Source organism: Nerophis ophidion, linkage group LG24 (assembly GCF_033978795.1).
Source record: "Nerophis ophidion isolate RoL-2023_Sa linkage group LG24, RoL_Noph_v1.0, whole genome shotgun sequence".
Classification (NCBI taxonomy): domain Eukaryota; kingdom Metazoa; phylum Chordata; class Actinopteri; order Syngnathiformes; family Syngnathidae; genus Nerophis; species Nerophis ophidion.
This window is the reverse complement of record NC_084634.1, coordinates 16,708,103-16,723,823: the sequence shown is the minus strand read 5'-3', so window position 1 is coordinate 16,723,823 and position 15,721 is coordinate 16,708,103. Positions and strand designations below refer to the sequence as shown.

At 36.8% G+C, this 15,721-nt stretch overlaps 2 protein-coding genes across 3 annotated transcripts in view; one reads left to right on the top strand and one right to left on the bottom strand.

The window, feature by feature from the left end:
- The first annotated feature begins 18 nt into the window (after positions 1 to 18).
- On the top strand, positions 19 to 4,887 carry LOC133542271 (NADH dehydrogenase [ubiquinone] 1 beta subcomplex subunit 1-like). Its single transcript, XM_061886244.1, has 3 exons — positions 19 to 169; positions 3,305 to 3,448; positions 4,730 to 4,887. Exons 2-3 carry the CDS (start codon positions 3,309 to 3,311, stop codon positions 4,764 to 4,766), a joined length of 177 nt encoding a protein of 58 aa, XP_061742228.1. The 5' UTR covers positions 19 to 169; positions 3,305 to 3,308; the 3' UTR covers positions 4,767 to 4,887.
- Positions 4,876 to 15,721, bottom strand: part of riox1 (ribosomal oxygenase 1) — a 16,333-nt gene continuing 5,487 nt past the window's right edge. For both annotated transcript variants that reach the window (XM_061886242.1, XM_061886243.1), the window contains exons 5-15: positions 15,446 to 15,559; positions 13,687 to 13,793; positions 13,515 to 13,622; positions 12,274 to 12,308; positions 11,095 to 11,273; positions 8,463 to 8,567; positions 8,265 to 8,406; positions 8,067 to 8,187; positions 7,906 to 8,005; positions 5,314 to 5,397; positions 4,876 to 5,237 (exon numbers count right to left, since the gene is read on the bottom strand). In XM_061886242.1, coding sequence (XP_061742226.1) covers positions 5,178 to 5,237; positions 5,314 to 5,397; positions 7,906 to 8,005; positions 8,067 to 8,187; positions 8,265 to 8,406; positions 8,463 to 8,567; positions 11,095 to 11,273; positions 12,274 to 12,308; positions 13,515 to 13,622; positions 13,687 to 13,793; positions 15,446 to 15,559 — 1,155 coding nt within the window. In that variant the 3' untranslated portion in view covers positions 4,876 to 5,177. The remainder of the gene's footprint in view (positions 5,238 to 5,313; positions 5,398 to 7,905; positions 8,006 to 8,066; positions 8,188 to 8,264; positions 8,407 to 8,462; positions 8,568 to 11,094; positions 11,274 to 12,273; positions 12,309 to 13,514; positions 13,623 to 13,686; positions 13,794 to 15,445; positions 15,560 to 15,721) is intronic.

The following is a 15,721-nucleotide window of genomic DNA, read 5'->3' as shown; positions in this document are numbered from 1 at the left end:
CATATGTATGAATATATGGATCATTTCGAGTATTCAAGTTTTTTCAAAAACTAATTTGATGAATGTGTGTTGTTAAACACCCCCATTCTTTTAGCGCAGATGGTAGAGTCCAATGTCCTTCGGTGTGCTAAGTGTGTTGCAGAAGGCCACAGCTTGTCGCGAACTTAAGGTAAGACTTTACTTGTTAAAGGTGATTATTAACGCATTGGAACATGTACGCTGTGATAACTGTACGTTTGTCTTAGTCAAACTCCGAAATGATGTTCGGCAAATTATGCTCGTATTTCTAATATAAGCCAGCTAGCTCGGTGATTAGCTCGTGCAGTGTTGCCAGGCAGGGTTATAAATAAACAATTTTAAATGGTAAGTAGAAATAAGGGTGGTTCATGAGTCAGTGGGTTTTTTGGTCTTTTAACTTTGTTTTCGTGAATGGAAATTTAAAATACAAATGTTTGTCATTTTAAAATATAGTAATAAAATAAATGTTTTTCTTTATTGTTTTGGAGAGCAACAATGGCAGTAACTACATCTAAAAAACGGTTTGACTTTGTCTATTTCAGTGGTTCTCAACCTTTTTTCAGTGATGTACCCCCTGTGAACATTTTTTTAATTCAAGTACCCCCTAATCAGAGCAAAGCATTTTTGGTTGAAAAAAGGAGATAAATAAGTAAAATACAGCACTATGTCATCAGTTTCTGATTTATTAAATTGTATAACAGTGCAAAATATTGCTCATTTGTAGTAGTCTTTCTTGAACTATTTGGAAAAACAGATATCAAAATAACTAAAAACTTGTTGAAAAATAAACAAGTGATTCAATTATAAATAAAGACTTCTACACATAGAAGCTGAATTTTCCCTAGGGATCAATAAAGTACTTTCTATTCTATTCTATTCTATTCTAATCATCAACTTAAAGTGCCCTCTTTGGGGATTGTAATAATAGAGTTTAATCTTAATTCTAAACATTTCTTCACAAAAAAAGAAATCTTTAACATCAATATTTATGGAACATGTCCACAAAAAAATCTAGCTGTCAACACTGAATATTGCATTGTTTAATTTCTTTTAACAGTTTATGAACTTACATTCATATTTTGTTGAAGTATTATTCAATAAATATATTTATAAAGGATTTTTGAATTGTTGCAATTTTTAGAATATTTAAAAAAAATCTCACGTACCCCTTGGCATACCTTCAAGCAAGTACCCCCAGGGGTACGTGTACCCCCATTTGAGAACCACTGGTCTATTTCATGGTAAACGTTAAAATCCCTAGTAAACAGAAACGGGAAATTAGACCAAAGCGGATGCTTTTTTTTCGCACGCTGACATCGTCAGTTTTTGTTTTCAAAATAAAAGAGGGGATAACTACTGCGGTTTGATTGATTGAAACTTTTATTAGTAGAATGCACAGTACAATACATATTCCTCTACAATTGACCACTAAATGGTAACACCCGAATACGTTTTTCAACTTGTTTAAGTCGAGGTCCACGTTAATCAATTCATGGTACAAATATTTACTATCAGCATAATACAGTCCTCGCACAAGTTAATCATCAGTGTATATACATTTATTTACAATCCGGGGGGTGGGATATAGGGGGGTTAGGTTGGGTTGATATCAGCACTTCAGTCATCATCTTCTTTAAATTGATCTCAACTCTGTACACTGCTGCTGGAAATTTAATTTTCCTGAAGGAATCAATAAAGTACTATCTATCTATCTATCTATCAACAATTGCATCATCTGAGAAATGGACATTGAAACAGTGTAGGTCTGACTTTGTATGATATGTACAGAAAGTAGTGGACATAGTGAGATCAGAAAGCATAAGTATATACATTTGATTATTTACAATCTGGGGAGGTGGGATGTGGAGGGAGGAGGGTGTTAGTTTAGGGTTGAAGTTGCCTGGAGGTGTTCTTTTAAAGGAAGATAGAGATGCACTTTCTTTTACACCTGTTGGGAGTGCATTCCATATTGATGTGGCATAGAAGGAGAATGAGTTAAGACCTTTGTTAGATCGGAATCTGGGTTCAAAGTGGTTTGTGGAGCTCCCCTTGGTGTTGTGGTTATGGCGGTCATTTACGTTATGGAAGTAGTTTGACGTGTATTTCGGTATCTGGGAGGTGTAGCAGATTTTATAGACTAGGCTCAGTGCAAGTTGTTTTAGTCTGTCCTTCACCCTGAGCCAGGCCAATTTGGAGAAGTGGGTAGGAGTGAGGTGTATCTGGGTTGGAGGTCTAGAAGTAACGGACTAGCTTGTTCTGGGATGTTTGAAGTCTAGATTTGAGGGGGCTTGGAGGTGCTGGGGTACCAGGAGGTGCATGCGTAGTCAAAAAAGGGTTGAATGAGAGTTCCCGCTAGAATCTTCATGGTGCCTCTGTTGACCAGAGCGGAGATCCTGTAGAGAAATCTTGTTCGTTGGTTGACCTTTTTGATTACTTTGGTTGCCATTTTATCACAGGAAAGATTAGCCTCTAGAATGGAATTTAGGTAGCTGACCTCATCTTTCCTGGGGATAACAATGTCACCCACTTTAATAGTCACTGACTTTCTTAAGGTTGGTGTGGGACCCAAGTAGGATGGATAAAGGCTTATTAGACTTCCTTTTTGTTGTCAGTCAAATTTGAACTTTACAGTACAGATAAGAACGAAATTTCGTTGCATTTATTGCATAACCAAGACTCTGAGGGTGTCTTTGTAGACCTACATAGAAATATTAGACATGGCACGACGACACACAAGGGAAACGTAAAAACAGACCAAAACAAATGTTTTTTCATAATTTAAAACGGAAATAATATTTTGAAGACAGGACCGAAGACTTGCCCTAAAAAAGCCTATGGTGTGTGATTTAATCAGTTTTGCCTCCACTTTCATATATGTGCGTAGACATTTTTAGAGATGTCAGTCCTCGTCGTGATTAAATTCCTTATTTTGTAGTGCTCCAAAAACATTTTAAGCCAGGCACACAAGTAATGTAGTATTTCTGCTTTCATTTTGAAAATAAATACTTCCGGTGTCAAAAATAATCAGTTTTTGTCTGTTTCTGTTTACCAGGGATTTGAATGTTAGTTATATGAAATATAAAATAAAGATGAAACCACTGTTAGATGTTTTTATTGCTTTTCGAACCCCAAAAAAGAAAAAAACGCTGTTTTTAAAATGTCCTTTTTTGTTTTTAAATATAACATTCCAAATGAAGCAGTCGTTTTTCAATTTCCATTCATGAAACTGATTTCTCAATCGGGTAATGAAAAACAGAATACTTCATCTCTCCATGCATCCTTGCAGCATCATGGTGAACCTAGCAGCGCTTGCCCGGGAGCACTGGATGCAGTTAGTCGTGCCCATGAGCTTTGTGTTGGGTTGGTACTGTGACAAACTACAGGACGAAAAGCTGTCCACTTTCAGGAACAAAAGTGCTTTGTACAGCAGGTATGAATCATAACATAATTAGGGCTACGGGTATTGATTATTTTAGTATTCAATAAATCTATCGATGAGTTTGCTCAATTATTCAGATAAAACGCACTTTATAGCCTCAAAGTGCATTTTAGGGACAAGAGTTTAAGTGTATATTGTTGGACTTGCCATAACCTTCATTACCTTCTTTTATTTACCTTTTTTGACCATCTCTTACCTTGATTTACTTTCTATATTATTTTTGCTTTACATTTTAACTTACTTTTATTTACATTCTTTTTACTGTTTTATCTTCTTTTCTCCCTATATTGAACCTTTTTATTTACCTTTGTATTTAATACTATAACCTTCCATTTACTGCTTTTACTTTTTATTTCTTATTTTAACTTATATATTCCTTTAACTTACTGTACCTCTTATTTTACTTCGACCACTTTTTATGTTTAGTTTTTACCTTCTATAGTCCTTATTTTACCTTTTTATTTACTGTATTTTACCTTGTATTTACTTAATTTTAGCTGTTTTTTACCTTCTATTTATATTATTTGACAGTCTTTACCTTGTTTTATCTTGTATATTCCTTCATTTACCTTTTCTTTTCCTTCTATTTTCTTCTTTTACCTTTTTAACCTTGTATTTAGTACTTTTTCTTTTACCTTCTATTTACATTTTTATTTGCTACCTTTTTCTTCTATGTACCTTCAATATAAGTTTTTTCTCTTTTTTTTTACTCTCTTTGTTTTTCTTTTACATTGGTTTATCTTTCATCTTCTATATTCCTTCGTTAACTTTTGTCTTCTATATTCCTACTTTTACCTTCTATTTACATTCTTTGACCGTCTTTTACCTCGTATTTCTTCTTTTAATTTCTGCTTTGCCTTTTTTTATTACCATAATTCACTTTTTATTTACTTTCTTTGACCGTTTTACCTTTTTTTTTTTACCGTCTATATTCCTTCGTTTACCTTTTATTCAACTTTTAACTTTCTATCTACTACTTTTACCTTCTGTAGTCTCTTTAACCTACTACCGTCTAAGTTAATTGACCTTTTATCGACTACCTTTTTGATTCACTTCTAATACGTTTACTTACCTTTTTAAATTACTTCTATTACGTTTATTTACCATTTAACTTGTTATACATTCTTTTAACAGTTCCAGATTTTCTATATTTTTATTAGTCACATTAAGCGATGATTGGAAGCAACAGAGTACAAATCAAAGCCGTTGGTTGCAGCCCTAAACATGACATGTTACTTACTGTACTGTTGGATATTTCTGTGTTTTCAACAGAGAGCTGAAGCCTGGTGAAAAGTTGACCTGGACGTAGACTCACCATCCCCGTGTGCGTTTTACGTCTAGTGTGTGAATGTCCCTCTCAAATTACAACGTTTAAAAATTCTCACATCTTTCTTTTGAGTTGAATCAACTAAATGTACTTCACCGTCAAACCTGTGTTTGTTTTTATTACAAATATGTTTGTGTACAAAAAGGTTACATTATTTTAAAGGTCACAGTTATTTTGTGTACTTACACCAAAATATAACATTTCAATGTTGCCATTTTAAAATGGTGGTGAAACTGTAAAGTACCAACTTCTCTATAGATGGCGCACTTACTCTTTATTGTGTGGTTTCATCCATTGGCAATGTATTTTATAGTCCACGTTGGGTACATTCAACCAAGAATGTCTAGGTTTAAACTAAATTAGAGTTTTTTTCATGTCAAATGTTGACACCAACTACAGAGTCTTTGCAGTCTGAATAATCCCCTTCTCGAAAAGCAGCTTTGCCAAACAAATCTGGTGATGGAAAGAAGCACAATGTCAACACATCCTTACATTTGTAAAGTTGCAAAAAAATAAAAAAACAACCCACCTTGTCCTGCGAAGTACAAGGAACACTTCCTACACTCACAAATTTGGGATACGAATGGATCAAGAACTCTATGGCATCTGTGTGCTGAAAAGAGAAATGCTTTCAGAATACCTGAATCAACAAACCTACAGATCAACCGGTCAGCAATGTAGATAATTGGCATTTTGACCTATATCTGTATCAGCCTTTTTTTGATAACAGAACCACTTTTATTTTTTTAACAACAGAACTACATCAGCAGATAAAATATACACACACAAACAATACCAATATTGAGAATGTGATATATACCAGCTAAATTTGCCTAAATGAGTCAATATTTTTTAGGGCTGTGAATCTTTGGGCGTCACACGATTCGATTCTCTTAGACTTAGACTTCCTTTTTTATTGTCATTCAAATTTGTAGTTTACAGTACAGATAAGAACGAATTTTTGTTGCATTAGCTCATGGTAGTGCAGGATAAAAAAGCAATAAGGTGCCTATTCAAATAAATAGATTACTGTACAGATAAATATATTGCACTTTTTCATATGCATCCACGTTTAAGGATGTATGTTATGTTGCCTTTTTATTTCAGCGAGTTAATCCATTTTGGGGGGAATTGAGGGGATAATTGCTATGCGTTCAAGAGTCTCTCGGTGATAACGATTAGATTCAGATTCGATTATCGAAGCAAACCGATTCAAAATCCATACTTTTTAATAACCTTGGGTGCCAGTTTTATGAGTAACTACATTCCTCCATTAAATAGCAAACAAACAGCGCTGTTAAATGTTTATTTTACTTAAAACAAAAAACAAGTTTTGTTTAACAGAATTTAACCCAAACATTTAATAAAGTCAAATACTCATAAAAAAGTATCCATCCATCCGTCCATTTTCTACCGCTTATTCCCTTTGGGGTGCTGGTGCCTATCTCAGCTAAAATCGGGCGGAAGGCGGTGTACACCCTGGACAAGTCGCACTAACCCCTCTTCCACCGTGAAGCCCAAAAAAGTATCCAGCACTAAATCTGTACAGCAGATATGATGATCTACATCAACAATATGATTTGTCTGAGTGACTGGACGGGACGGATAAAAAAAAATTTTTTTAAATGAATAATCAAGTTTTTTTTGTTTTTTTTTCTTATCCATTAAGAATTGTAACAAATAATTGTTATTTATTCAAAAAGCTTTTTTGGGGACACCCATAATATTTTGGTATATCACTATTGCTAACTTTAAGCACACTATTGTTATAGGATGTCCGCTCATTTTTTCATACTCTTGTCACTCGACGCGATCTGGCCAGCATGCTAACTCTTAGCATTTCAGTTCGCCTTTGGGTCTTCAGTGTTCACCTAAAATTCCTACCGGACTTTCATTTTCTAGTTCATTGAAAAAAATATATACATTGTATTGGTTTTGAAGGTGCAAACTAGCAAAATGGCCCTCAGTGGAAAAAGTTTGGGCACACCTGTCTTAGACACGTATGATGAAAGTGTTCTTGAAATCCCCTGATGTTTTTTGCTGCTAAACTAACCACAACAATAAGACATGGTCTGACATTTCCTAAAAAATCATGTTAAAAAATAACAACTTAGTGGGCTCATGTTTTTTTGCTGCTAAATGAACCACAACAATAAGACATGGTCTGACATTTCCTAAAAAATCATGTTAAAAAAAACAAAAACTTAATGGGGTGCCTTTTTGAGACATGTCTGAGTGACTGATTTCCAAATTAACCCCGATTTAAACACAATTGAAGTGTGGGTGGTTAATGAGCCTTTTGTGTACTTGTTGGTTGTTGTCTCTTACTAGAGCCATTCTGGAATGCAGCTGTCTGTGGTTTCTTTTTATTTAATCTATTTTTTATTATATTTATTTTATTATCATCATTATAATATACTTTTGTTTTTACTAGTTGGGGGAGAAAAACAGCATTTTAACGTTATTTGACTTTCTGTCAACTGTGTGGTGTCTAAAATCCAATAAACTAATGTTTAAAAAAAAAGTTAATCCATATCAGGGGTGTTTAAACTACGGCCTCGCGGGCCAAGTGCGGCCCGCCAGTGTCTTCAATATGTCCTGCGGGAGCACAAGTTCAATAAACCGTCGCTGCCACTTTGTCGCCATCTGGTAGCCAACAAAAGCACCCCAACCAACCATTAATTATACTTGCAAGACAACCGGCACATCATTCAATTATATTAGCCAATCCAAACAACCTTCCCTAGTCATGATGCAAACATGGCCACACAGAACAACCAACTAACTGAACTTTGTCAATGTTATAAAAAAAAACATGCAATCAACATTTAAAAAAATGTATCCATGCGGCCCCCCAGTCACACAGTTTAGACAGCCCTGATCCATAGTGTGATGTATCGTGTTGTAATTGTATGCTTATTTGAAATAAACTCAAACCATTAAATGCTTAAAAACCAAAACAACTGAAAACCTTGTCAAGCTATTCCTACTTCCATTTTAAATAATGTTAGTGGAAATGATTATCGGCTTCAAATGTCAGTTATCAGCCTACTCAACGACTAATAATCGGTATCGGCCCAGATCTCTAACCAAAACCCACTTGAAATATCCAACATCCTACCTCGGGTTTTATTTCAAAGCTTTTCAGCTCTTCTTTGTGATAAACTCTGGAGTTGTGGGTGGTGTAGTAGAGATGGACGGCATCTCCGTCACTGCACAACCTGAAGCAACAGACACGTATGAGCTAAAGTTCACCATTTTGCTGACACCTGGTCAAATTACCTGGCACACCCTTCACGAAGAAGGCGAACCCGAGTCTGGCTTGTGAAATGCGCTCCTGTGTCCGTGACCCGCCCCTGCTCCCACCTAGCAGGGGCCCCGTGCACACTGCAGGCCAGCTCCTCTGTCGGGGGGGGGGGAGTATCAGACGTGATGAAGACAGTTCATTACCTGGGTGGGACTCGAGGAGTCGTCGGGCACCTGAAGTGAGCTTTGGAGGAAGGCAGTCCTGCAGGAAGTCTCGGGCTTTGAGGTCCACGGCAGCGTCGACCGGCGCAAAATTTTTCAGCTTCCCGATCAGGACGGCGACCTTGGAGAAGAAGTCCTTCCTCCGCGGATCGTTCTAACCGAGAGCGTTGTTAGTGGGCGTGTGGGAAATGGAGCTCAGGAGGAACGCACCTTGTCGGAATTCTGCACACCCATGTAGGAGAGGTAGTCCAAGGGTAAGCCTTGTCGGAACTCCACGTCCTCTTCCATGGCCACTTCGAGTGCGGCCGGGACCATCTGCAAAGACAACACCCTTTGGTTTAATTATTGCCTCCACCAGGCGCAAGAGCACGAAAGGTGAGGTGGGGTTTTTTTTCTTCACATTCTGCCAGGTAAATTAGCGTAATTCGGAAAAAACTATAGCACAGATTCCTATTACAAGATGCCTAACAAAAAACAGGAAGTTTCAGTGTAAATGAGAATAAAAATGTGAATTTTGGATTCATTTTCTGAAAAGCAAATTGAAATAATCAGAATGACTCAAAATAATACAAAAACACAACACAGGTTTCCCATAAAGGAATTAGTAACTTGGCACTTCGCCAATCACTCCATCAGCGCTGAGAGCGGACTCAGCCAAACAACCTTTAGGTATTGGTACCATTTTTATTTCCAACAAAGAAATTGACTCAAACAACGCTCCAACATAAGTTAAGTAAGACCAAAAATGCGCTAGCTTGATACTAATATACATTGGCTTTGCTACTGATTAGCATTCATTATTTTATGCGGCAATTTCAACACCTCCAAAATTATTTATGAAAACTACAACTAAGATGCATGGTACAATCAAACAGCTAGGGCGTAATAAGTACAATACTTACAGTATTAACACTTTTTAGGGGGCAACAAAAAAACACCATAAACTTTACACTACTGCCATCTAACTTGGACTTGCAAATTACATACTCGCAAATGAGATCATGAATAAAAAATAATAAAAACATACAACAACTAGACAGCAGTTAACATAATCAACTCTTTTTTTAAATGTTGCAATAAAATATATCCCTTTATAACAAAAAAATACCGTAATATCCGGACCACGCTTTAAACGCTGCGGCCTTTAAAACCATGCGGCTAAAATACAGATTTTTCTTTGCTGACGGCCATAAGGTAAATTGTAAAAAAAAAAAGAAAAAACAAAAGAAGAAGCAAATACACTGAAAAGGTGTGTTGTTTGTGCTACTGCGCCATCTTTTGGACGAGTTCTCTCACTGCATGTACTGCAGTCAGTGCCCTTCTGTTTAGACTCATCTTTCAACCTGAAGTATAATTGCCGTTCCGTCTTCTAGCCGTCCATAGCATCTCTACTCGTATGGATTATTCATTTATGACTACAAGCCACATTTGTAAGTTTTACAATTTAACTGAAACAATTTATACTTACTAAACAGTCCAATGTGTGATTTCAGGAGTGTTTTCCTGCATACTTGTATGTGCTATCTAGATGGAATCAAGCTAGTGTTCAACACTAATATCTAATATGCTAACACGTCCACGAGTGTCTGTGTAAATATTATTACAACAGCTTCCTTTTTGTATTGTTTCGGTTTCACAAATTCCTCAGCAAATTCACCAAAACGTCACCGTGGAGTTATTGAGTCTGTTTAGCTGATTGGAGAGCTAGCTTCCGCATCTAGTGGGTCCATGACGATGACTTCTGTTTTGTTTGACCAGCCGTTTTACTGCCATGTTATAGACACTGTTTGGAAACAATTACGGTATGTAAATAAACATTAAAAAAATATTTCATTGTAAATAACCAATGTCACAACGTATATACATGCGATTTATAGTCCGGTGCGGCTAATATATGGAAAAATAGTTACTGTTCCTAAATTGTAGTGGGTGCGGCTTTTATACCGGTGCGCGCCATAGTCCAAAAATACGGTCATATTTTTTAACACACACAGGAAATTGGTACCATTGAGTACCGGCATTTTGATTCACACGTACTGCGAGTTAGTACAGTATCAGTTCAAATGTGAACGGTACCCAAACACAGAAAAGTTAATGTAAATGAGACTCAAACTTGTAAAAAAAACAGCAATGTAGTTATTATCAGCTTAGAGGTCAATTTAAATGTTTTAAATTTTTGTGTATTAAACAAATTAACATTCGAACACACAAACGTACCAAAAATCTTACCGCTTAGTACTGGGATCAATTCTTAAGTAACGGGAATTACTGCATAAAAAAAAAAACAATACCGTATTTCCTTGAATTGCCGCCGGGGCGCTAATTAATTTAAAACCTCTTCTCACTCCTGCGCTTACCAAAGGCATGCGGTAAAAGTAAGTATGCGCTAATTATTTTAAAACCTTTTCTCACTCCGACACTTACCAAAACTATGCAGTAAAAATTTGAGAGTGATGTAAGCTTGGAGCTTAAATCCTACTGAATAGCTCTTAATCTTCTTCCCTTTATGCGATTTCAAATTACCGGTATTGAAATCAGCCTCTTCCATTTTGAAAATGACGACAGGGGAAGTGTCACTCGTGACGTCACGAGTTTGACCCGGCAGTAATTCAAGGCAGGCCTATACTATATGCCCTGCGGCAATTCAAGGAAATACGGTAATCAAAAAAAGTTTTTAAAGTTCAAGTACTGCAGTATTTTGAAGTGATGGCACAAATAAACATGGCGTTACTTGAATAATTCACCTTAAAGTTTATACATGTCACAACGTGAATTAAGTGAGGAATATTTTGTGTTGCTGTGCAGGTCTTTCTCCCGCGTTGTACGACCCACAGTACGTTACCTTCTGAAGTAAATCTCCCCAGCTGTTCCTCTGGTAGGAAGAGACGGTGACGTGCAGGGAGTGTGTGTCCGGCAGGCAGTCGCCCTGGTGGATGAATCCGCGAGGAAAGTAGAGCAGATCTCCTGCCTCCAGGACCACTTCGAGAATGGGCTTCCCGATCTCCGCCTGGTCAAAATTTGCTAGACAGTCAATGCGAAAAAAAACAAGGTGTTAGAAATTGATACGGGAACGGCTTAGAAATGACTAGTTTTGACCTTGGTTCTGCTCGAAGAGAAATACAATGAATGCCCTGTGTTTTTTATATACGCACTCTATCACACACACTGTATATTATTATTAATGGTGTCCGAAGTACTCAGCACACACATCAAGTTAAAGTTCAGTTTCGATCTCCGCCAAGGCAGGGCAACCAAGGAGGAAACAACCAGGCGACCATTTTAAATATTTCTAGGTTTGTTTTAACATACTGCTTTTTACACAATAAATTGTTCAACCTAAATTCTAGTTACCTCTCATAAATTTTAGACGACCTTAGAACAAAAATATCAGGGTGGACCCTCCTCTCCTAAGAGGGGTTGGGTCCTAGTAAAATACAATCACTGTTTGAAAATGGAATGTGACGGAAAACATTTGTATACTTGCACTACGCCATAACAAACTGCAACAAAGAGAATGACCTTGTCCGCATGACTCACTGTGAAAGTATCTCTTCTCCCTTCTCATCTGAAAGTGTCGGCTTCTTCCAGTTAACAGTACACTCATTGTCTCCTCTGAGTTGCGTCGTCTTCTTCCCCCCTCAACTCAAATGCTCTCTACCCCCTCAAAACTGAGCCTACTCGCTTCCTCCCACCTTGTGTTAAGTGTAAAATAATGATAATAATAATAACTATGGATTAGATTTATATAGCGCTTTTCTAGACACTCAAATCACTTCACAGAGAAGCTACAACCCAACATTAATTCACAGCTGATGGTGGTAAGCTACTTTCGTAGTATGAAGAATACCGCATTTCTCTTCCTATTGCGCACTCCTTGCATGCCTGGCTATGAATGTGACCTGTGCCTTTTGAGAAGCTCGAGCGTTTCAAATAAATCTAAGAAAGACCATTTTGTTTGACTAGTTGATTGGAAAATTTCCAATACAGGAACAATTCCAACATTTGTGTGTGTTGCACTCACGGCTTGAAAGTACAGGAAGGACCTCGTCTTCTGACCTGAATGAAAATAGGAAATATTATTATGTGCCTAAAAGGACAAAATACAGTTGTCAAAGGTATTACTATTTTGATACCAAAACATGCAATAAAAACAGTGATACCTGCTTTTTTTCATTTTTGTCAGTACAGAGTACTGTACAAGACTTTTCCTTGATGACCCGCGTCAATTCTCAGCACGTTAGTGCCAAAGAAAAACATGTGGTGTCTTTAAAAAGTGCTTGCATTTCTTTACATATTTGTGGAAGTCTGGTGCTTCCTGTTGGCCCTTATTCATAAACAAATGATAACGGAACTGTGTGAATGTAGCAGAAGTGTATGTGTGACCTAACTCCACTTCACAACACACCTCATACGCGCCTGCTTTGCCAGAGAATAACTGAAATAATCCACTTTGTTGCTATACTTAACAAGTAGACGTACATATTAAAGATGAAAGAGGTGTATATTGTCATCAAATACAAGCAATTACAAAGGTCTTCATGGTGCGAGTGAGAGTGGAGATCCGCCACCACAAGCCCAGGGAGTGTGCATTACTACACCGTGCAGAAAAGCTCCAGAAGTGTGCAGTCTAACCTCTATCACTTCCATGAGTGCTAAGAAAATACAGCTTAGAGACACTCTTCTGTCGTTTGGAAACACTTTCAACAATCACTGATTTACTTCTTTCACCAGGAAGGCAACCTTTGATGAATGTACCTGTTTTTATAGCACGTTGGAAAAATAAAAGGGCAAAAATGAAGCAAAGAGTCATAACACAATGAGAAAAAGCTTAAAAACTAATAAAAACACAAAGATGTGTTCTTAAATATATAATTTAACCTTTTTATTAGCTTATTTCATTACAACTGACATAATGACGTCAAAATACCACCATATTTGAATATTAATAACAATAGTGTTTGTTTTGTATACTTGAAGGCCAAATGCCACTGCTGTTCTTTAAAAAAATGTAAAATAGTTGACTATTGTTGGTATTTATGATCATATTTATAATATAGTTTGTTTTGATGTACTTGGAGATTATAGAACACTGTTGTTCTTTTTCCAATGTATTTAAACCTTAGCAGCTGATATTGATATTTAAATTCTTTCATTTCAGATATACGCCATCATTATCTTACTCGCATAATTGGCCATGACGCATGTGCACAAAATCGTAGTGGCTGCTGTAAGAGAGTGCCATGATCTTTGCCATCATCTCACCTTGGGTTGTACACCCTCCAGTGCTTCTTTCCCTCCAACTGAATGACAAATGCCTCGATGTCATCGTAATGTGGGGCGAATCCTTGTGTTCCGGGCGGCGTCAGGTACCTGGTTCCATTGAAAAGTGCATCAAGTTACTCATCATCATCAACATGGCGCGCGTTCTGCTCACATGTTGGCCCCTGCCATGCTGCCAAAGAATTCCTGCAGGATGGACAGAACGTTCCAGACGGTGGAGGAGAAAGCCTGAGGATTCAGCATACGCAGGGAGCAGCCGCTCTGGAATATGAGGAAAAAGTCACTGTGACAAATGACAAATTATCTTTTAATCTTGATTTAATTTAACTATTGTAATTAAATTTGATTGTTGAAATTAAATACAATTGTATTTAATTTAATTTTAATTACAATTAAATTAAAATAAAACATTGTAAATAATTTAAATTTAATTTCTAAAAAAAAATTTGATTTGATTTAATTTAATTTAATTTGATGTCATAAAATCCTGCATGGAAAATAAGCTGATACTAAACTGTAAAGTGTTATTACTCTAATGGTTCCATTGAAACTATTCAGTCCCCGCAGAATTAAAAAAAAATATATTGTGGCCATAAATGCCGGAATTCATGGCAGACTTTTCAGAAAGTTGGGCAAAAGTTGATGCTTTTTGAGGCTTATTTTGTTTCACTATTGTTGAATTAATTAATGATTTTCTTATATTTTATCTATGTTATAGGTGTTTCTTGTAACCATAACCTCAAAAAGCACAGGATTCCAACAATAGTTGCAAAACAAATGCTGTATTGATATTACTCGTTATATAGACTGGATCATAGGTGCCCAAAGTAACTTTTTCACAGCCCGTGGCACATTCTGAAAATACTATTACCGGTAAGAAATAATTTAAAAAGTGGAAAAACAGAGCAAACAGGTGAAATACAAAGACAAAAGTTTCAGTGTTGACTCTAATAACACTAACCTGCCATGCAGGCTGTAGTTTTCTTAAAACTGTCATTGCTCAAAAAAATAACGAATCAAAATCCATGTTATGAATAATAGACATAGTTGAGGCTCTGATTACTTCACATCAAATAGTCTACTTTGAAATTTTGGGGGGGGGGGGGGGGGGGGGTATTGCAATGTTTTTTTTTAAATAAAAAGTTTTACATCATATCGACAGATAGATTTGAAGTTGGTCGAGAGATTTAGGAGTTGAAAGAAAAATAATACATGACATATCTTTAAGGTTTTTAAGACTTACGGGTCCCCAAGACCAAACTTGACACGACACACTTCAGGTTAAAACACAACCTGTATTGGTTTGGAAAATGAAAAATATCAGTTTTTTTATTATTGTGAGTCATGCTTTGATTTTTTGGGAAAAAATGCAAACACACTTTGTGCTAGAGGTCACGTACAAGCACATACTCAGAGCTCATTGTCAAATAACTATAGTGTATTATTAATTAAAAATCACAATATTTAATTATAATTATAGAAAGAAACACCACTAAAAGCTTTCTTACTGTCCGCTGTCTACTGTAATAAACAACTCCTGTGGCAGATTTGTTGGTCTTATCACAATTAAGGACTTGCTAAGGAACAAAACCCCTGACTGAGAGTTTACACACATTTCAGCTCTGATCAGCGCAAGGTATGACAATTGTGGAAAAAGACACGTCAGAAGTACTGCCAGCCTTGAAGCTCTTTAAAATCGCCGCACCCGTGTGCACAGGATAGAAACTGTTACAGGAAGTGATGTCATCCAAACTGAAAGAGAAATGGTCCGCACACAGCCATAACGTTCGCAACTAAAAATAACGCAAATAGAGGCGTTCGTGAATCGAGGTTCCACTCTATTGAGGATTTCTGGTCAGATACGTAAATAAAAAAATGTACACAATTAAAAAAACACTCTGTGTGTGCCATACCTGATAGAAGTCCCACACAGTGAAGGGCAAAGCTCTCCCAGGGGGGTTGTGTGTTTCCCTCTTGCCCTTAGTGTAGCTTGTGACGTCGAGATTGACTCCAAACTGAACATCCTCCTTTAGTAACAGAAAAAAATCAAAAAATTATATGCATATGTAATGTATATGTAATGTGTGTTGCCACCTATATATACATATACGTAGTAACTTGTCCAGGGTGTACGGCGCCTTCCGCACGATTGTAGCTGAGATAGGCACCAGCGCCCCACGCGACCTATA